Source organism: Aulostomus chinensis, chromosome 3 (assembly GCF_037954235.1).
Source record: "Aulostomus chinensis isolate RoL2024-O1b breed Wild chromosome 3, RoL_Achi_v1.0, whole genome shotgun sequence".
NCBI lineage: Eukaryota > Metazoa > Chordata > Actinopteri > Syngnathiformes > Aulostomidae > Aulostomus > Aulostomus chinensis.
In genome coordinates this window covers 13,292,730-13,315,071 of record NC_141322.1, presented here as the reverse complement: position 1 = coordinate 13,315,071, position 22,342 = coordinate 13,292,730, and the positions used below count along the sequence as shown (strand labels likewise).

The following is a 22,342-nucleotide window of genomic DNA, read 5'->3' as shown; positions in this document are numbered from 1 at the left end:
TTGTTTATTTTTTTTAGTCACCAGATCAGTTTGCCATAAAAAAAGACAAAGTCCATGTGATGATGCAACATGTGACAGCTTCGAGTGTCAAGAAATACTATGTTAATCGCTAAATTCAGGTTTCATACGTACGCTGAAATCAAATAAAACGTCAAATGTATTTTAAATGCGACAGTCAGTGCCTGATATTGCGTCGCTACGCATTTCAGTGTGATCTTCACTCTGATTGGACGGATTTGCAATGAATATTTTATAACGCGGAAGTGGGACGACACTGCTGTTTTGCTGTCGAGTCACCTCTGTCAGGATGGAAGAAAACGAACTGCTATAATGCAGCATAACCAGGGTTTTCGACAACGGAGCATCAGTAGCTGGTATACTTAGACAGCAGTCACCGTTTATCTTATTTGTCGTATCGTATAAGTAACGCTTGCTCGCCAAAATGATGGAAGAAATCGACAGGTTCCAAGTACCCCCGGTTAACGGAGAGACTCAGCCTTTGGTAAGAGAACAAACACCTCATATGCAAATTATTCAATTGGATGCCACATTTTTTTTGTCTCGTTTGCGCGGATCCCTGTAGCAGATGAGCTAAATAATGAGTGGAGCACAAGACTAACATAGCTAACCGTTAGCAACGTAACTTTAGCACAAACAAGCTGAATCTTTGGGAGGGGGAGATGCCCAGATAGGACGATTATCCTTAGACAGAGGAACAGCGTCCCACTCTCCCTACATAGAAGGATTACATCATAAATGGCACATTTTATTATTTCACAAAAAATTAGGCATTGTGTTCTTGGTTCATTTGAATTAAGCTATATCACGCACATTTTTCATCAAAAGCTGGTTTAGCCCACTGCCTGTTTTTACATTTCGTCATTTGGTGACGTGGTATCGCGTGAATAGGATCTCTGTCCAAACTGCTGGCGTCACACTGCTCACTAGCTGGAAAAATTATCTCCTCTGTTTTTAAATATGAAGTGCTTCATCCCACACAGACACTCCAATAATAAGAAGTCTGGACATGATAGTGATATTAACACAATGACTCCTGTGTTTTCATGATGAATATTATCTGACCACCAAATGTGACCCATATAAATCCTTTTAAATTAATTTGAGCTTTCATATCAGCAATACAGATTACTATTAGATTATACTTCTACACAGGCCTGATCTTCCACACCTCAAACAAAGCAGTTTTCCCTTTTAAAATGATTCCCTCAGAGGCTTAAAAGCAGAGCTTGACTGTTCACACTAAATACATGGTGCTGTAGCCTGGTACCCTGAGGCTAAACTCAAAGCAGAAATCAGACTAACACCCTTTCTCCAGAATAAAAATCTGCTCTATTATACAGCAGCAACCACAGATCCCCAAGACGATCCGATCAGTCTGCTCCCATGTTTCCTCCAGTTAGATGTCTCTCTGGAATTTGATCCAGTGTAAGACAAACTCGACTTTGAGAGGCCGCCGTGTGTCTGTGGTCTGCATGTGTTTTGAAGTTGGTTCTTTATCTGCCCAGTGTCAGCGTACACGCTCACGTTAGACCACATCTGACTGTGTCAGCGGCCACAGTCGCTGTGGTGCATTTAAATGCTAATAACTTCATTGTTATTCCTAAACAGCGTGTGTCAACTTGACACCTGCCTCCTAGTCGGGCCTCCATTTCACATGAATAATAATGATTTTAAAAAAAATTGGAAGTCTTCAGTGAAAGGTTAAGATCACTTGCACTTGCACTATCTTGAAATTTAATTCTGCTACTAAATATTTAATCCCCATAATAATCAAAACAGTGATCACGAAATAATTGCCTTGATCTAATTGTAATGGTGACCGACTGGCCTGTGAGATGATGTCGTCATGTATAAGGATAACATGCAAGTGTTTTAATGGTCAGCTGATGCATCAGTCTGCACCGCTATTGGCCAGCGTGAGGCTGCGATGTGTAATCCGTCCAATAGCTTGGTGTCTTTGCTGTGTCAGCAACCTTGTGGTTTTTCATCATCACAGGCAGTAAAGAAAGAACAGGGTGATGAAACTGATACACGGGGAGGACTTTTCATTTGTGTGTGTGTGTGTGTATACATTTTGAGTGTGCACAGTGGATATTATATGACTGTGTTTTGAAGGTCAAGGCAACAGGCCATGTTTTATTTTAATACATCGAGATCCATGTGTCAAATCAAGTGTGAGAGTCAAGTCTTCATCATTTTTAGTGACTAGCAACACACAATCTTATAGAGAGAGAGAGAGAACTATCCATCTTTGTTAGGTTTTAAATAGTCTGGGTGACTTCATAGCTGTCGTCCAGAGCAGAGTACTTGGCCCCTAAAGACCTAAACCAGGAACCAATTTAAATTTGAAATTGCTTCCAAGTTTAAAAACTATACATTTCCTTTTATCAGGTTAACTCAGGTAGATGTCCTATTCCTATTCTGCTTGGCGATTCCCCATTTTGATATAAAAAAAAAGGTCTAGATGATATCGGTTTCAATAAAAAAAAAATCGGTTTAGTCTTTTCCATGTTAACTGAGGGTTCAACAAAAATAAATATGGCATCTACCTGCTCTATGACTCATGAGAGAGTGGCATGTCATACGTGTCGGCTGTCTCTGGCTCAACTTGATGCGCTAGCCGACTGTCATGTTCAAGACAAAAACATCTCTCAGTTCTGTCCTAACATCACAGCTGTGGTTGGGTATCACTTGACAGTTGATTCTGCAGTTCTGCTCATTTATTCCCGCTTGGAACTCTTCCATCTCCTGCTAAGGATGCGTTGGGAAATTCTCTCCCAAACAGCTTCATACTTTCACGTTTCACACACAGATCTGTATAGAACTTCAAAAAGGATTTTTTTTTTTTTTGACAGACAATGTGACCCTTTCCTCATTACAGTACCTTACCATGGAAACTGTGTGTGGGTGAGAAAAAAGGAAATCCTGTAGGTAATCCTAATGATGCCAGCTAGACGCCTTTTACAAGAACACAAAGAACTCACATGTGTGCTTGTTGCAGTGGGAATACCTCGCCAGCATCTGGCTTTGCTTCTGTATTCAGCTGTATTTCAGTTGTGTGGAGGATGCATCATTGCCAGATGAGACTTTTGTATCCATTGAAGCTACATTGGCCATTTTGGATCGCAAATAAAACCCATCAGCCTGTCATTGCTGAGGGGAGGGGAAATAGGAGCTGGGTGGAAAATACACTGACAACAATTTAGCTTCTGCTTGGAATTGCTCCTGTGCATTAACTAGACCACGCTGGCTGGGGAGGAGTCGAATCCTAATCGATGAGCATGTCCAGACCTTACTTGACTGCCTCTACCTTCAGCATATGAGTGTGTGTCAACGGGTGAATCAGATATTATCGAGCGTACCGTTGAGAAAGCAAATGCAAACCATTTCCTGCTCCTGTTGAATGCGCATGGAAGTTTAATTTGACCCTGTGAGATTGACTGACTCATGGGCTTGGCCTAAGTTTAATACATTCCTCTAAATTAATTTTGGCCATAGAGTCATTTCTTCTTGAATATTTACATAATTTAGGAGCATCCCATAGTCGGGTCCTAGATAGAACTTGGAGAGTACTCATCGACTCCAGTTATTTAGGATCTGAAATGTATCAGCTACAGTATTTCTCCGTGGACAATACAGGCTTATTGAAAGCCGACTGCCTGGTAGCCTTCATCCATGTGGCCCGTGGAGTCCCTCAGAGTGCAACAAGCAGAGGCTTGTAGCCTTCATATAATGTGCAGCTCTGTCAACGGAGCAGGCCAAGCAGCTCCTCGCTCTCAATCTGAGGAGACCATGGCTCTAACAGCTAGTCCCTGTGTTCTCCCCCCGGCCCCCTCTCAATGCCGTCACTGCTCACACAGAAAGAGCCGGAGCCAGCAACACTCACGGCTATTGATGCCGCAAACCAGCCAGCTATCCTAAGTCCGCCGGCAAGGGAGAGATTGTCGGGCGTGTTGGAAACAAGCCGCACCCAAAGAGATGATTTTTCTCTGCTTGGTTTCATTTCTGTGACATTTAGTGCCATCCTGCCGATAAATCAGAATGGTGAATGAGATCAAATAAGATTTCATGTTGTTTTTTTTTTATTGAACGCAAGCACGCTCTGCATCTTTTTCTAGGACCCAGCAGCATCCTCCACATCGGAGGCTGACCCTGACACCAAGGGAGAGACTGTGGCCATGAACTACAAACCCTCGCCACTGCAAGTACAAATAGGTATCAGAAGCAAACCACAGCAGATCGTCACAAGGAAAGATTACAGGGTTCCAGTACGAAGAGTGACAATTGTCTCTGCACATCTGGCAAAGACTCGTTCTTATTCAGTTACAGAAGTAGAGTTCTAAAGAAAAGTGGCTGGAAAATTTGGCTTTCTGGAAATCACTTAAAAACACAAATCACCTTCCAAAGCTTTCTTTTTTGAAATTAAAGGTCTTAAGTTACATGAAGTGCAATTTACTGAGATGTCTATTCAAATGATGTGCATAGACTCGTGTACTAATACTACAACCAATCCTGGCATCATGTTGGACAGATTCAAACCTCCTCTTCTAGCTAAAGGAACCAATATATATGACAATTATTTGAAAAGTTTAGTCCTCTGAATCTGTCCCGTTCAGTCATGAGGTTAATGTTTATTGACACTTTTCCTGATGACATCACATCCTGTGGTTGCCCAGAGAAACAGAGGGACCTCGCCAGGAAGGGATCAGTGAAGAATGGCACTGTGGGTAGTCCTGTCAATCAACAACCTAAGAAGAACGCCAGGACAAGGTAACAGCTTGAGCTGCCTGTTTGTTTCTCTGTTATGTTGAACAACCTAACCGCAGAGAGCTTTATTCAGAATCAATTAGCATCACAATCCCGATGTTTTCGTCGCTTCTGCTCTCCGTTCACTGCAAAAATACCGCAACCAACCAAATATGAGAACAGCACATCCTGATACTGAAGGCTTTATTTGCCGCTACCCGACTTGCTCGCGCTACAACACAAACACAAATGGTGTGCAATATGTGGATGCTGATATGAGAGCACTGAGCACTAAAATTCTCCGTATTGACGACTGGCTCATCTGTCTAATCCTGCTCCCTGGGGGATTAGTGAAAATGTATGAAAGTCTAGCGAACCCAAAGTCTCTGAAGCAGAATGATAATCTAAACCTCCTGCAGTCTGACTGCTTCACATTTACCCTATTTTTTTTTTCTTCCTTGTATTGTGGCCTTTTAGGTGAACGCCATACACAGGATGCTCCTTTTTATGACGTGAAACATCTTTTTGTTGCTAATTGTCTTTTTTGTTGTTGTTTTTACATCAGTAGTTACCTCAGCGCATTGTTGTCGTAAATGATTTCGCCATGTCCCCACTAAGACAACAGTCAATCACAGGGAAAAAAAATGCAGCTGTTGGTCCAGCCTGAGTGATTGACACATTACATCTGCAATGGCTTATTTGTGCTGTGCCAACTCTCAAAGTTCTCTCCTGGCATCAGAAGCCCGTAGATGAAAGTCGAAGCAGTTCTTTCAGTCAGCGCGTGGTACCTAAACATTTTTGAATGTACACGCCAGTTATATTTTAGACTATGGAGTAGCTATTAAGCTGCACTAGGAACAACAGAAATCTAAATACAGAAGTCTATAGTATCAGTAGCTGTAGTATTTCCTGCTTGAATGTAGAGAAGCAGGAGAATAAAGTATTCTGAAATTTAAGTCATGTATAATTAGGCCGACATAAAATACTCCTGTTTGTGATGTTGGAAATGTGCTTCTCTTTCTCTCTCTAGGTTGGTGGTGCCAAACAAAGGCTACTCGTCTTTAGACCAGAGCCCCGATGAGAAGCCCCTCGTAGCACTGGACACTGACAGGTATGTACACACAAGACTAAACTATTATCCAGGTCAAAGAACAGAACATTTCAGAAGCAGAGAATCTTGGCCTTTGTAGGTCACCAGGCGTGTGTCCACACTGTTCTTCTCTGAGCACCAGCGTCCTTCTCTCAATTGGATCCAGTGAGGAGCAGGTGTATGTAGCTACATGGGGCCTCCTAGAGAAAAGGCACTGGAGCCAGAGGGATTTGTCAGAGAGGGTTGCCTTTATTTGTGCAGCTCCTCTGAGCATCCTCCAGTGGGTGCTCATGGTGAAAAACCAGTGATAACAACAGACAATACTTTTTTTTTCTTTTTTTTTTTTTGCAGCAGTTTATTCCATCATTCGTCCCAGCCCACCGTCACCAGAAATGAGGGCTATGAGGACGCAGGCCCTCACTCAGTCACGATGAATCAGTGCAGCAACTTGACAGGGCTCTAAACAGAAGGGATCCTAAAAGGGGGCAGAGTGTCTCCCAGGGCTCAGGATTAGAGGATAGTGGGGTGAGGATTTGGAGGGGAAAAGCTGCTCAGACGAAGCCTCGGCTTCCACCCTGCACCAGCAGGTCTCTATTGAGTCCCACCCTTTAAGCGCTCTGTTTGCTGCTGCATGAGGGGAAACCCCCGTGTGAACGAGCCCTCTGGTCGGCTGCCAAGATTACATCATCGATTGCATCATGAAGTTTCCCTCGCAAGCTTGGGGCACTCACAGCAACACAAATGTGTTTATTGTCCACATTTTAGATTCTCGTGCAAATGCTTTGCACAATGGCAGTCTTCGCTTTCACCGTGTGCAAGACAAAGGGATGTATGACGAGTCTTAGATAATAGATCATAGAAAAGGATACAGTAAATTTGAATAATTTTGCTCCTAAATAGGGGTTGCTCTGTTTATTGTTACTGCTATTTACACTCTCAAAGTCACCTTATGTTCTCAAAGTATAAAGGCTCAAAGTATAACGAATACATAGCTGGAAGGTGTCATAGGACTGCTGGGACTAGGCACAGCCGCTGTTAACACAAAGGCCAACACCAACAACACTGGTTTACTGCTTTTAAAGTTGAACTAAAATGAAGAATGATTTTTTTAATCCCTTTCAGTTCAGCTCATGCATATAGCAATATATGCCAATTTTAAAATAAATAAATAAATACACATTTTATGTCAAAATCCATGAGTTTAAATGCAAAAAAACAATATGGCGTGTGTTACCTAAGCATGTATGAACTGATATTAACATGATACCCACCAATCTTCAACTTTTAGCTGCATGTACAAGTCTACAAGCTAAGCTTCATTTGTTAGCAAGCTAGCGCAATGAGGTTGCAAAATAACATTTGTCTCCCCCTGCTGGAATTGAGAGTAATCACAACTGCACAGGTGGGAGTTACACTGTTGTCCACCTGTGAGAGACCGGCTGCTGTCAATGCCAGATTAGACTCACTAAACGATTCTTTTTTTCAGCTGCTACAGAGTTGTGGTTGATGTTTTATGTAATCCAAGAGACTACCCATTTTCTCCAAAAGACTACAAAAACTGCTTGCTAGCTAACTAGTATGCTAATAAGCTGACTAATGTTACACACTCAAGTGACCTGGAAAATCCTCTGGCTTTTGTTCAGAAATGGATACAAAGACGGAACGTTTCCCACAGCTAAAAGGCAAATGTCCATTATGTAGGTAAAGTGCATGTAATTGCAAGTTCAAATATTCAAATATTTTCCGAATGCCAACCTGTCTCAGAGCAGTACCTGTTTTTTCTTAACTTAGCGCTTTCCAACAAGGAAAGCTACACCAATTAACTACATTTCTCCTCACGGTCGCTCACTTTATTTATTTTTTACTTTGGATCCTTTATCTAAGCAGTGAGCTTTTCTTTTATCCAGAAACATTTATTTGACACTTCTTATTCAAATACTGCCAACTTTTAATGTTGCGCCCCTTTAGTTCTGGGCAAACATACAGTATAATGTGTCACTTGAGCACAAGGGAGGGGACGTCACAACAGGTGCAAAAGTATAAAAACCCATATAACGTGAAATACGAAGAGACCCTTTCTCATCTTCTGTCCTTGTTTTCCAGCGACGATGACTTTGACATGTCCAGATACTCGTCATCAGGATACTCCTCAGCCGAGGTGAGATGTCTGAGGGACCAGGTATCTATACACACATTATATTGTAGTTTCTATGGTGTCCCCCTGTTTACCACATCATTACCCGTTCATCCGATCCCATCGTCACATCCCCAGGTAAACGTGCCTGTTTTTAATCATTCTGTAATGATTTCACCATTATGGCTTCTTCTTCGTCTCTTTCCATGACCACCAAAGCCCTGAATATATTATTTGTTTTCTGTTTCCGTAAAAACGCAGTTAATCTGGTTCACCATCTGTGATAAATACTTTTAGCATCAGCTATTTTAACTGATTTCACTAACAAGGTCATTCTCCATTTTTAGGATTTGACACCATTGTCCTGAAGCTCTGTTTATTCTCTCTCTCTCTCTCTCTCCCGCTCTCCTGCCCTCCCTCTCCCTCTGTCTTGCTCTCTCTTCCTCTACCTCTACCTCGCTTCTACAGCAGATCAACCAGGACCTTAACATCCAGCTCCTGAAGGACGGCTATCGGCTTGATGAGATCCCCGATGACGAAGACCTGGATCTGATCCCCCCAAAAGCAGTTAACCCCACATGCATGTGCTGCCAGGCTGCTCCCTCTACAGCGTGTCAAATCCAGTAGCACCCCCCCCCACATACACGCACCCCCAGTTAAATAAAAAAAAAAAAAAAAAAACAAAGCTGCCATCTGCACTGAGGCCAATTTCCTAGCAGAGTGACGGCTAGGAAGAACAACGTGAAAACATTTATTCACCCTGGTGTAAAGAAAAACATGTAAGCATCAGAAGTGGGTCAAGTCTTGAGAATATGTACAGCATCTTGTGCACGTTCCTCCTATGGTAGGATCTCTTAATCGCTGGCTCTGCAAGGACTGGAATGACAGCAGAAATAGTCACTCCAAGGGAAAACATTTTACTTTTGCTTCTCTTTCGCTTGACCCTTCATCTCATGATCGTGGATGTTTTTAGTTCACAAGGACCATGAAGGACAGTGGAAGAAACCGAAAAAAAAAACAGAAACGACAAAAAGGGAGTGACAGGAACTCGGACGCCTGTTAAGGCGTCAAGACTGGAACCACCTGAAGAGTCCCTCTCTCCTCTGATGGTCCAGTTCAACAGAGAGGAAGTTTGACAATAGGATGTTTTGCAGCGGCTGTTGTGTTGTCCTGTTTCTTTCAGCTAGTCTGCTTTGTCTTCCTGTGTATATTTGACAAACATGGAAATGGTGTGTGTGCGCGTATAGGAATGTAGAGCTGGTACATTTGCTAAAACACTTAACAGTCACAACACTAAGGTAGTCAACTCTACTTTTTTTTTTTTTTTTTTGGTAATGTCTGTTACATCAAGCTTGTACTGCTATTCTTTAATATTCATTTAAAAAGAAAATGAAAAATAATTTTGCATGTTGCCCAGTCAACCATTACCTGTTGGTCAGCCTCTGCAGATGACACATGTTTGCGCCGCTCAGATGTCATGTGAGGTGTCCATTAGTAATATTTGACCTGCTGCAATACCGGTAGACATAGAGACATAGAGATAGTTTAGAGATAATGGCGAAGCAGTTCACGACTTCATCGTGTGTACTAACTTTGTGTGTATGAATGCAAAGAAGAATTTTCTTTTGAATGGAGCTGACACATGTATTTTAAAGTATTTTTTAAAAAAGTGATTCCGTTGCCTGGACGGGCAGTAAATCCAGGAATTTTTTTTCCTCTCTTTCATATAAAGGGAATGTTAATATGCTTTCATTTCTTTACTGTATTTATATGTTGGTATATTTGCACATCCCCCCCCCCCCCATATGACTCATTTGGTCTGTATATGTAGCACCTGGCACAACTGTGTGATGTCACAGTGTTTCCATATTGTTTAAAGGGTGGAGGACTTGTTCCTCACCAGAAGTTCGTTTATTTTTATATTGGCTCTCTGAAGACACGTGTCTGGAATGTGGAAACACTCGTGAGTCAATCCGCTCGGAAACCAGCAAAGATAAAGCTGATAGCAAACCCCTTCATAGCAACAGATGTGTCACCTCTGCACGTGCTTGACACCTGACAACCATTTTCTGTGAGAAAAGAGCTTAGACGAGATGGTAAATTATTATTTTGCGTGTGTGCACGTTATACTGTGATGCAAGTCACTCTCTCATGATGACGTTCTGTTATCAGACATGTCTGATGTAAGGGAGAATGCTGTCCTTGAAGATTTATTGCGCTGTTCTGGAGGGGAAACCTTGCATTTATCCCTTACAAGTGAATTTTTATGTTAAGTTTTTATGAGAATCCACACAACAACTAATCATTTGATGAGATATAATAAATGTTGTGACTCCAGTTTTTTTTTAGTATAGAGAGGCGCCAGATCTGCAAGCATGTATTCGGGTCACGAAGAGGTGCTTCTACTCTCGTTGAATGAATGAAGTTTACTTTATGTAAATAGAAAACTGGTAATCAACCACATGTCAGTTCTACGTTTCTTGCTGTTCATGGAGTCTTAACTGAAAGTTTCTACTGCATTTAAATTCTAAAAAAACAAACAAACAAACATTCTATTGCCATACGTTGCCATGTGCTCACACTAGATACTAAGATTAAATGTATTCAATTGGCAGACATGACATAGACATGAATAGTAGTGGAGTGCGTCAGTCGGCCAGCACACTTAACCTTTACATCTTCGGTCAGCTGTGTGACATTTTATGGTGCTGGATAATTTTTTTTTTTTTTTTTTTCTGTCATAGACATCATCTGAAAAGATTCCCACACAAACAAGTCACGGTGGTCTTCCATTGAGCGTTCTATTTTTGCTGATTTTATTTGGGATGTAGCTTTACTAACCGTTTGAGTTTTAGACTCTGCTGCATCCGTTGAAACATATTTATTTGCAGTTGTGCATTTTAAATTATTTTATGTTTTTTTTTAATTTGTCAGAGGCTTATAATGAAGATTGTGAACTGGTTCCATTTACATTTTAACAGTGTTCAAGTTCTGTGTAAAGTGCAAAAAAAAAATATAATAAATATTAGGTATCTGAATTCACACGCGTCTCTGTGATTGTTTTTGTTTGTTTTGCCCAAAGAGAAACAGGTACGATTAGATTTGCGTCTCTAAGTAATATGTGGTGAAACCAATATATCAGGAGCTCACATAGCAGTTAGTTTGGCATAAATCTCAGTCCAGTGTTCCATAAACTCTGCAGAGGAGCAGCCTAAACAGCTGGGATGCACCTTTCTACTGAATTATTTGGCTGAGAGACTCCACTCAGTCTGACTTCTTGTTCAAAGAGCTCAACTTTCATCTTCTTCAATTTAAATAGCGTTAGAGAGGAGACTCTGATGACAACATTCATATCAGTAATTTCTTCTGTGCTGTTAAAAGTGTGGAAATCACGGCGATTTGAAATTGTCCGATTTTTGGTTTCCACGCTGAAAACCCTGGTCTTCTTATCACCCGATGGAAATAATGAAGAAGCACAATGTTCCTCTTGTCACTTTAAAGGTAATGAACCAAAATGTGTGAGTCTTTTTTGCTTAGCATGTTAGATGAGCTGAAAGTGGACGTATCCACCCCAAAATAACATGTCATGGAAAGAGGAACGAGGGTGACATCTTTGAGAAGAGTGTAAGCGCCCTCTCTCGCGCTGAACACTCAGAAAGGTCCAACCTGTCAATGTTAAGCAAAGTAACATGTGAATCCTCCCTGTGAATCAGAGCTGCACCCAGATTTAATGAGCTGTTCCCTGGCTCCTGCTCCATCCTTCTACGAACTCTGTGAAATTCAGCCTGATACTTTCTCATTTCATTTCATGTGTATTCAGCAGGGACAGGTACCAATAGCCCAGCGGTTCAATGACGCGTGCGTCCCAGCGTTTTTAGTTACTTCTATTTTCCAGTGAAGGGCCTTCAAAATAACAGACATGAGTAATATTTGAGAATGCAATGGAGTTAATTGTATATTCATGTCTCTTAGGACATGACTATAGTAGGCCTGTTTTGATGGTATGAATATCTTGTTAATGTCCCTGATTAATCTTAATGAATACAGGTGACTTTTACAGTTCTACCAATTTTTTTGAACATGTTTATTAAAATTCAAAGGAGACTCCAACATTAGACCGTAATATCTGAAACTCAATCAGTTTTTCTGGTCCTTTTTTGACCCACATGGACGGACAAACAACACCAAAACCCTCCCTGGCGAGGGTCACTATAAAATGTTTGATATCAACAGATGATACCGAAGTCGGGCTGATGACCATATGATGTCGTCAGTTTCAACACCATCGCTCTTGTTTCCAAGCGTCCACCTCAAGACAGCTCTCAAGTGTTCCACATCTGACGTCTCACGGCGGATGAAACAAACGGCTACTGTTTGAAAATGTTGGCCTTCCTCCTGCACGCAGTCTCTGCTGGAGATGTGTACTGAAGTAGTAAAGACGGTGAGGATGAACACCAGGGATGGATAGATCGATAGCATAGAGAGAGTGTGTGTGTGTGTGTGTGTGTGAGGTGGGGGGGGGGGGGGGGGGTTGGGTGAGTATTTGTGATTAGCCTTGAGTTGATCCCTTGGGAGCAGATGGTGAATGTTGGCTTACTTAGAAGCCTAAAGTCCAGGGAGCTACAGGAGTTTTTGTCGAGGAGTATCAGTGGAGCTGAAGGCTAGTGAGACAGGAGCGCTGGGAGACAGGTGAGGAAGCAACATTTTCGTACCTCTACATGATGCTCATTCAGAATAATTGACATCAATTACAGTCATAGTTTGTTGTAAAGCCTTGGATTATCTTCGCTGAAGATATTTTATTTGGTCCTAAAAAAACAAGACGTATGAAGGTATTTAAGTAGTGTATGAATCCAAACATCAAGCTCCTGCTATTGATTGACACCAACACAGAAAGTGTGACATCATGTACGCTGCTGCCCTGCTGCTGCTATTCTCGGTCCAGTCTCTGCATGGCTCTGCTCTTCCTGCTGCATCCTCCTATGAGTTCACTGCCTACAGGATGCAACAATACAACCTGGCACAACAAAAGCACGGTAAGCTTCAGCCGCATGCTCGCACAGCAACACACAATTGAATCCTGGAAAAGTTGTGTTATTTCCTTGTAAACGTCATTACATCCCACAAATGCAGTAGATCTCTAATCTAATCTAAAACTCACATGGCCTTGTCCTTCAGAAAAGTTGTCAAAATGGGATCTGGGAACCACCACAAATTATTAAACCTCACTGTAATTTAATGTTCAAGAAGATAACTCAATTCGAGAAATTGCGCGTTATTATTATTTTGATCAGGATTTCCGCGTTAGCGACTTTACACCCGCAAACATGAAAAAAAAAACACGAGATAAATTTAACACAAATGTTGTGACAATCTTCGTAACGTGAGTGAGTAATGACGTCAGTTTCCCCATACAGTTTTGCAACATTTGCGATGAAAATACAACTCTCTTTTATTCCTTTTTGAGATATCAACAGTTATCAAAAGTTAGTACAATTTTGAAAACAGAAGATTACACATAACTAATCCCAGACATAATAGTCAATACATGATAATTATCCTGTATGTGGGGAAAGAAGCTATATACATTTGTGTCAGGAAACTGTTACGTTTGTTAGGCATTTATTTCATTTGTGAAGTTATGAAACTGCGTTTGTGGCTTATTAAATTTGTAGGATTAATATAACAGTGGGTGTGACTGCAATAAAAATGAAGTCTTGATCAAAATTACATGTACATTCAGTAATTATGTTAACTTCTTGTAAATGAAATCGGGGGGGAAAAGCAATATTACATTTTTGTTAGGCAACTCTTATTATGTTTGTGGGAAATTTGTTACATTTGTGGGATCATTAAATTAAACCCTGCAGATTTGTTTGACTTATGTGGGTTATTGCTTTTGTAAGTTATTACTTTTGTGGGTTATTACATTTGTGGATTATTACATTTGCGTGAAGTTATTTATATCATTTGCGAGGCTAATTAGTTGCCCAGTCATCTCAAGTTTAATTATGGTTATAAAGTTTCTACATTCATGTGACCTAAGCGGAGTTTCTGTTGATTTTACTTGCATAAACTTTTCTCTTTACAAAATACTTATTCATTTATTCAATATTCAGTAGCCAAAGAGGCAGAAGATCAGGTTAAATCTGGAATGTTCTTTATGAAGGCTGGAGTGAAAACTGTTCAATGTCTTATGTCTTTTTTTGTTGTCTTTGATGCTGTGATGAGGTTGCCGGGGAGCCATTGTGGTCGCAGAGGCCCGCTCAGCTGATGAGCCGGTACTGACACGCCGCTGTGTCATCATGAAGGTGACGGATTTCACTACCGAAAAATTCCTTGAAGCTCAGAGACAAAACGCTGCTGCCATTCTGATCCTTCTGCCTCAAAATGTCTCTGGTATCCCGCATGAGGCAGCGCAGGTAACAGGTTTATTCAAAAACCTTCCAAACTTCAGGACGACAATCAAATATTCATGATGTCATCGTATTATGTTGGAGCCCCGGGCAGAAAATTAATCATAGAAAATTTCCTTAATAAACTAACATGCTACTTAACATCAGACAATTGCTGCATGTGCTAATGAAAAGAGAAAGATGTAGCAGAAGAAAGTCAGCCGTTCTTCAGCCGTGACACGGCCTTGCTTTCATCTGTCTCAGTCCTTCATGGTGAGTGAAAGCCGGGCTTTGCTGAAGGAGACTCTCATGCCTGTGTACGTGGCGCCTGAAGATGAGCAGCTACTCTACATGTATGAGGAGCTCAGGCAGGCCGCATCCATCCGAACCTCATCCATATTCATCCGAGGTGAGAGAGGTACAAGATGATAGATGGATGATAGATGGAAGAGACAGTTATAAGAGAATGGGTAAGTTAGAAAGGTGCACTGTTAAAATGTACACTGTGAAATTCACCAGTTTACGGGGGAAATTTGGAAATGTTTCGCAAAAGGAAATGTGAATTGGGTGCGTTTAGAGTTTAGACTAAATAAACTAGGTCATGCACATTTTCCTTAGAAAATGGTGTTATAGCTCAGCAGGTCTGTAACAAAAGAAGCAGAAAAAAACAAAGAACAAGAGGTCACTCTGGCCCTCTTCAGGAGCCGACAGATGGATGTCTTTTAGAGAGATGCGCTACTAGAGGCATGACTGAGGTAATAAACGGGAAAAAAAAAAATCACAGTAATTTACAAGTAATGAACTGAAGTCAATGGTTTGGGGAATTTCCCTGTAACTCATTGCTGTAATTTTCAAATGAATTGAGAGCATCTTCTGTAAAACATTGTACTGAAATTTCCTGTGGACTTCCCATGTGTTTTATGAAAGCGTAAGAAAGAAAGAAATTAATTCCTGGACAAAACAACAGTCTCACGGCCTTTCGTGATGGCGTCACGTTCTGACAGATCAATTAAGAATATGATACCGTCACGAATATGACTCGCTTTACGGGATGTTGTCACGACTCAGTATACAGTTAGCTGATATGTTACATAACAGTTTAATTCTTACTATAGTCGCTATTTATGTTGGTAGGCTATTGTTGCAACTGATTCACCCATTTCCGTTAAGGGGAAGCGTTAGTATTAGGGATTAGGGTTAGGGTTAGTCGTGACCACATCTCCTAAAGTGAGTCGTGACCACATCATGTATGTGACGCCATCACGAATGGCCATGAGGCTGGGTTGGACAAAACTTGTGGAATGGATACAACAAAGACATTCTAATACATAAACATAAATAGACATAAACAGCAGCATTTAATGCTTTGATTTTTGTTTTGGCTAGTCCTTCGAAGTATGATCACCGCCACGGCCTTTCAGATCTTCGTGAGCAACAATGTCCCTATTAAGGCCATCACAGACAACACTATCATCACGCTGGAGGTGAGCGTGACGCTCAAAGCTCGAGTGATATTCTTCATAATCCTCAAACCTGATCAGTTTAATTTGACTTATCTGTTTCGGTTTGAGGGCGTGCTTCCTGGAGCAGGCGAGGATGTGCCCACTATTGTAGTCACCGCCCACTATGACTCCTACGGACTGTCGCCGGTCAGTCACGAACACAAAAACACAATATTAAAATGCTTAATTTTTGTCTTTGTCATAATGATGAGAATATCAAGGTTTAATTGTGTGGTCATGTATTCTTCAGTGGCTGTCTTATGGAGCCGACTCCAATGGCAGTGGGGTTGTCATTCTGCTAGAATTGGCCCGTCTCTTCCAGAAGCTTTACAGTAGCCCCAGCACCAGACCTCCGTGAGTTACCGTGCCCTCCCCTGTATTTTGTCCAAATTAAGGGATCTAAACATTAATTTCTATTCCTGGGTTTTCCTTTTGTGTTTTAGATATCATTTCATGTTCTCCCTCACTGGAGGAGGAAAACACAACTTCCTTGGCACAAAGAGGTGGATTGAAGAGAATCTTGATCATGCTGGTGAGGTTTTGGGTCGCTGTCATGTTGATGTGTACGAGAGCAGCTTGTGTGAGAGACATTATCCTATCCTTTTCAAACCAGAGTCCAGCCTGCTCCATGACAACGTGGATTTTGTCTTGTGTTTGGATACCCTGGCCAATGGCGATGAGCTGTACATGCATGTGTCCCGCCCTCCGAAACCTGACACGCCCATGCATTCTTTCATTCAACAGCTGGAGGAGGTAAACAGCTGTACTCAAAGGGGAGATGCAAAAATAAGAAGACTACAGTTCCTTTTGAACTTTTGGGGTCTCCTCCAGGTCGTTTCCTCCAGATTCCCCTGGGTGAAGACTGGATTGGTCCATAAGAAGATCAATCTTGTGGAGTCTACAGTGGCCTGGGAGCACGAGCGCTACAGCCTGCGCAGGATACCTGGATTCACTCTGTCCCACCTGGATGACCCCAAATCTGAGCGTCGAGGCTCTTTGCTGGACACCATGTAGGTTCTTCGAGTAGATATTTGAGCTCTGTGCAGACCTGGTTTACCTGAGAGGACACAGATGCATATGGAGGATGGTGTGAATGTCTCCTCACAGGTCACAAGTGGACTTCAGGAAACTGAAGCGTAATGGCATCATCATAGCAGAAACACTGGCACGGTTTATGTTCAATCTGACAGACAAGGTGAGGACAAATGAGCCAGTGTGACCAGCAGAGTTAATATTCGTCTGATTAGCACTGAAAACACCGATAAAATAACATGAAAATGTAGTACATCTGGAGACAGGAACATTTTGAGCTACATGCGTATATAGCATGTTACCAATACTTGTGTCTTCCTCAACAAGGGCTCACCGAGAGATGTGCAGCTTTTCAAGGGACAGATGGTGAGATACAGTTTGAGCTACGTATGTAAATCTAGTCATGAGTATGTGCTGCCCTCTAGTGTTCGTCTGTAGACATCACATAACTTGAATCAGCATGTAGAACGTAAAGCTTTACTTTCACTGGTAATGAGAAAAGTAATGTGGATCACACATTCTTTTTTTTAAGGTTTACAAGAATCTGAGTCGTTTAATAATCTGGACACATTTCTATTCGATAACTTTTATTTTCATGTGATTATACAAATGTTTTATGCATTTTTTTTCTAACTATTTTAAATCTTATTTTTGAATACAGGATTTCCAGGACAGTCGAATGACCAGTCTGATGTCCTTCCTGACATCAATCCCGAGGGCCACACAGCTGCTGGATAAGGAACCCGGTCACATCCTGCTGGTTAATTCACTGGAGCACGAGTTCAAACGCTACTTACAGCAAGTCCACAGACATACCTTCAGACAGGACAAGAGGTGACATGAAAGGCTTTAATCTGCACCTGCATGTATTTATGACTGATCGATGTCCTTGAACATTCTCCCTACAGGGATCCTGACATCACCTTTTTTGATCAAATGAGCCAACCCATAGTGATGTACAGGTAAATATCAGGTGACCTTCGTGTATGAGATCATTTCAGACACGCGAGTACTGATACACTATTTTCTCTCAGAGTGAAACCTGCAGCCTTCGATCTCTTCTTGGGTGGCTGCATTGCTGCCTACTTAGGAATTATCTTCTATGCAATCCAGGTTTGTATTCTTGTCACTTTACTTCCTTGCAAGTAGCATACCACCAAATCACAACTTTTTATATTTAAACTTTATTTTCTTGAATATCTGTTCTCTCTTCCAGAACTTTGGGTATCTCTACAAAAGACTGAAAGCTGTTGTGAAATCCAAGCATCAATGAATGCAACATTGTACACTGATTTTATGGACTGCTGCTTTTCTGCAGAACATGGAAGCAAGAGACTGATAGTTTGGTGCACGTGCTTTGTGTATTGTTTTAAAGATGTTTGTACTTTTTATCGTCAATAAAACCAATGTGTGGTAAACCACCCTTGATCCTCAATGAATAAATACATACATACATAAATAATTCATAAAAGGTACATGTCACACATGACCAAATCAAAGACAACAAAACTTACAAGATTATACGACACTGAATATAAAAAAAAACATAAGATAAACCATACAAAAACATACACTGTAGGAAGGTAACAAGAAAACTTAGAAAATAGTAACTGGTTGATCATTGTCTAGATATAAGTTGTTTTTCATTCCTATATTTCTGTTATTTTTGCTAATAAGTCAATAATTATTCGCCCAGGAAAGTCAATTTTCCCTCTATGTTTTCTTTTATGAATATATGTAGAAGGGCACAATTATAATTGTAAGAAATGATCTTAAAATGTGACAGAAATTACCTCACAAATTACCAGGAATTTAACAAGACATCATCAAAACACTGAAATACTCATGGGGGTCCCCGAACCCCATCTTGAGAACCTTTGCTGTAAACCATTTGTTTGTGGAACTGAAAGAAGTCTTTTATTGAAGCATATCTAAAGAAAACAAAACGAAAGGGGCAGTCTAGGAAGTATTGCATTAGATGGACAGCTTAGATTTGTTGGGAGCATCCGCGAAGGACGTTCCTGCCACTTCATTACAATGATCCTCCTGTCCTCTGAGCTGCAGCTGTTGACATGGATTTGACTGAGCTTAACATGGCTGTCAAACAAGGCTCAGCCATCTCGGAGACTTGAACAGCCAGTTCTTGTCACTGACAACTCAGCGCGAGCAGTGCAGACACAAAGACACCCTACAGCGCTTGGTGAATTATTGATGCTCGTGTGGCATGCTGATAGTGAATAGAGGTGACCCTAGATGGTGGTGGTGGTGGGAGATTCAGAGAAATCCCACCACCGCCCCTAGTTTGTTTCAGGTCTGCAGATCTGATAAGAGACTGTTTTATGTACAAAGCATTTGGGAGCAGCTCAGTCTAGTGTTTGAGATCAATGCTGGCTAATTTAGCTGCCCCCCCAGGAGAGAAATAGGTCATGGTAGTGACCCCAGGTATGTGTGTCTCTGCAGGGGGCCGTGGGCTTAGGAGGATTAGTGGCTGAGTGCTCAGGTAGCACTAAGAGCTGTTCTGGTTCAGCAGGGATGCTCTTAAACTGTCTTTATTCCCAACAAATAAGATTCATTACAGTAGCTTCAGGCTCAATGAAATGCTTTTGTTTATTCGATGAAAATCTATGCAGGATTAATGTCCACTGGCGTACGCAGAGAGAAACACAATAATAGAGTGAATTAACAGACAGAAAAAGCGTATCAGCAAAAATCATTGCGGTCCAACTACCGCCATTTTTTTCCCCCCCAAAACATACAAATTCAGCAAATTTTGGAGAGGATACAAAATTTGCAAACAGATCAAGAGGACAGGATGGGAGGAGCTTTCAGGTGACGGGGGAGGGGGAAGATGCTGATGACTTTCAGGCTGACGGGAAAGAAGCAGCGAGGATAAAGATGAACGTGAAGATGGCTCCACAGCTCTATGTCACAGCCTACAAAGAGCAATTCGCCTCCCCGGGAAAAGTGGAACGCGTTCAGCTGCGACCGTCCTCTGCCCACCGCAGGAACAACCCCCAGCCTCATGTGGTGAGACGCAAAGCCTCCACACACTTGGACTTGTCAGGTCAGAGTAATACTTTGGAATTGTGAAAACTGAAAGAGAATCTCTTCATAAACTAGTCTTGAGATATATATATATATATATATATATATATATATATATATATATATATATATATATATACATATATAAAATTAATGCACATAAATATGTCATTTTACACATAATGAAAAAAAAATCAATGAACAAAAACAGAGATTTTCACATCATTTGAGACATGACATTACTGGCACCACCTTCATAGCTTTTAGCCCTTCAGGGTGTCCTATACTGATTTGCAGCGTGTTGTTTACACTTCCCTGAGCTGGGTGAAAGCTGTGTTCTATGTATTATTCATTATTTCCTCCATGACTATTCATTCGTCTGAACATGTAGAAAAGAGGGCTGGGAGAAGTGTTGTACTCTCACTTTAACCCACAAAACCTCCCCTGCAAAACAACAAAACACTACCAAAACAGAGACGACTGTAAAATAGTATTTAAAAAAAAAAAAATGACAGTATTGTGTAAAACAGTGGGGCCAAAACCTTTTTTTTTTCTTAGAGGGCCAAAACTGAACCTTCATGTGAGTGCCAGCCAAAAGAACCAAACTGACATGATCAAGTTATGAAAAAATGAAAATGTTAAAAATATTGTTTAAACATTCTTCTTAGTAGGCCTGTTAATGCCCTTTTTTTTTTTTTAGTTCTTTATTTCTTTATTTATCCATTCACTTTTTAACATATGTTGGGGAAAATCTGACCTTTCAGTGGGCTGGAATTTGGCAAAATGTTACGCTCTGTTAAAATTTTCTTCTCTTCTATTTCTACTGACGCGTATTCTCTTGCAATTCCAGAACTTCCTGTTCCCTCGTAGTCTCCAGACCACCCACAGGTCATCACACACTCAGGCACGACCCTCGTCCTCTATGGACACCTCCCGTTTATTCTTACCTCCTGTCAAACATTTGTCATTCCATAGTCCAGTCAGGGCTTGCCCTGAATTCACCAGCATTGTGGACACATGCAGACCACAGCACAGAATCAACACCTCCACAGCTCTGCCCTCTGTTGACGGACTGCAGAAGCTGCAGCTCCCTGATCCGCCTGCTGCCTCCAGCAACCAGCTGCTTGCATCACTGAAGAGCCCACCCAGGTGACCCTTTATCACATCAAACTATGGCTCACAGATAACCAAAGAAACGCTGACTCTGCTTTTATTTGAATTAGAATTGATTATTAGAGGAATCCACTCTCAGCACAGCAACTCGGCTGAGTGCTTGACATCTGACCTCTGCTTGTTGCCTTTGTCATTACTAGATAAGCTCTTACTAACACAGAGACAAAAGGAAGACCATGAAATAATATAAGAGCTAAGTTATTCTTGATGTTCTGATAAATGCAAATGCTTTTGGCAGTGATCGCGCAGCCACTCAGCTTCAGGCAAGACCACAGACCATCAACGCTTTTGCTGCTCATCCTCACTGTCCACCAACACAATTTGGAAAATCACGTTGTAGTAGCATCTTGGATTATAGGTGCATATCAAACTTGATTTAGTTCACAAAAATTGTCCATATTGCACATAGAAAACTGCTGGAACGCTCTGTCATGTCGTGTTCTCTCAACAGCGGCTGCTACAGCTGTTTCCACGTGGTGAAGCCCTACCAAGCTGGTCACTACATCATACACCCAGAGTTTGTGTCTGAGAGTCTTCGTTAGAACCAGAGTATTGTCTTCCAGAGAGGGGACCTGCTTGAGGGGGCTCCAGGGGTTCCCCGGCGAAATGGCGGATCATTAAACACGCCATTGTTCAATTCTGTACTAATTAACCCAATGAGACACAGGCGTTGAAATGAATAATGTAACTGTATTATCTTGCAACATACAACGCTGACACTTTTACAATTCAGGACAAAATTAGCAGAAAAATGATCCCATAAGGGGTTTGTGAAGATCAAATCAAATGTGGCCCAAATGAGTCCACGTCATAAATTTTTTATCTTAGACTTAGTAAGTCTTTATTACATGCTTGGAGAGAAACAATGAAACTTTACTCAGGGGTATTAGAATAATTGTGGTGATTATTACAGTAATTGTCTCCTGCTACTATATAAAAGAAAAAAATATACCACCAATAAAGCTCATTATAAGCACCATTATTGCATCACATAGAACTACACTACGATAAATATCCCAGCTCTGTATTTGTACCTCAGTAAGTGTGTTATTAAAGTTATTCCACCAGTGTGATGTGTTTATCAAGCTGAGTTCCATAAAAAAGTACACTACTCCTGCTGGACTACATTTCCCATGTTGTTGTGGGCGTGGTCAAGGCGATACGCAACAACTTCACGACTTGATGCTGTTTTTTTTTTTTGTGC

At 41.3% G+C, this 22,342-nt stretch overlaps 3 protein-coding genes across 6 annotated transcripts; all 3 read left to right on the top strand.

Annotated features, from left to right (window-relative positions):
• Window positions 1-113: 113 nt before the first annotated feature.
• On the top strand, window positions 114-11,023 carry fam219aa (family with sequence similarity 219 member Aa). Of its 2 annotated transcripts, none has more exons than XM_086198780.1 (6): window positions 114-502; window positions 4,140-4,236; window positions 4,698-4,791; window positions 5,798-5,878; window positions 7,961-8,015; window positions 8,463-11,023. In XM_086198780.1, the coding sequence occupies exons 1-6, from the start codon at window positions 443-445 to the stop codon at window positions 8,616-8,618; spliced, it is 543 nt and encodes a 180-aa protein (XP_086054906.1). In that variant the 5' UTR covers window positions 114-442; the 3' UTR covers window positions 8,619-11,023. The 2 variants fall into 2 exon arrangements, with proteins under 2 accessions (XP_086054906.1, XP_086054905.1); XM_086198779.1 differs by having other exon boundaries at window positions 244-502; window positions 8,460-11,023.
• A 1,541-nt stretch (window positions 11,024-12,564) lies between these two features.
• LOC147267742 (BOS complex subunit ncln) lies at window positions 12,565-18,329 on the top strand. Its single transcript, XM_086200649.1, has 16 exons — window positions 12,565-12,680; window positions 12,885-13,027; window positions 14,223-14,413; window positions 14,651-14,795; window positions 15,773-15,870; window positions 15,958-16,035; window positions 16,139-16,242; window positions 16,332-16,420; window positions 16,502-16,641; window positions 16,720-16,898; window positions 16,996-17,083; window positions 17,248-17,286; window positions 17,582-17,754; window positions 17,829-17,882; window positions 17,955-18,033; window positions 18,137-18,329. Exons 2-16 carry the CDS (start codon window positions 12,898-12,900, stop codon window positions 18,191-18,193), a joined length of 1,644 nt encoding a protein of 547 aa, XP_086056775.1. The 5' UTR covers window positions 12,565-12,680; window positions 12,885-12,897; the 3' UTR covers window positions 18,194-18,329.
• A 1,474-nt stretch (window positions 18,330-19,803) lies between these two features.
• LOC147267741 (uncharacterized) lies at window positions 19,804-22,317 on the top strand. 3 transcript variants are annotated; one of them, XM_086198777.1, is made up of 5 exons: window positions 19,804-19,947; window positions 20,816-20,853; window positions 20,941-21,114; window positions 21,377-21,496; window positions 21,590-22,317. In XM_086198777.1, the coding sequence occupies exons 1-5, from the start codon at window positions 19,816-19,818 to the stop codon at window positions 21,678-21,680; spliced, it is 555 nt and encodes a 184-aa protein (XP_086054903.1). In that variant the 5' UTR covers window positions 19,804-19,815; the 3' UTR covers window positions 21,681-22,317. The 3 variants fall into 3 exon arrangements, with proteins under 3 accessions (XP_086054903.1, XP_086054902.1, XP_086054904.1); XM_086198776.1 differs by having other exon boundaries at window positions 20,816-21,114; window positions 21,590-22,249; XM_086198778.1 differs by lacking the exon at window positions 21,377-21,496 and having other exon boundaries at window positions 20,816-21,114; window positions 21,590-22,246.
• The last annotated feature ends 25 nt before the right edge of the window (window positions 22,318-22,342 follow it).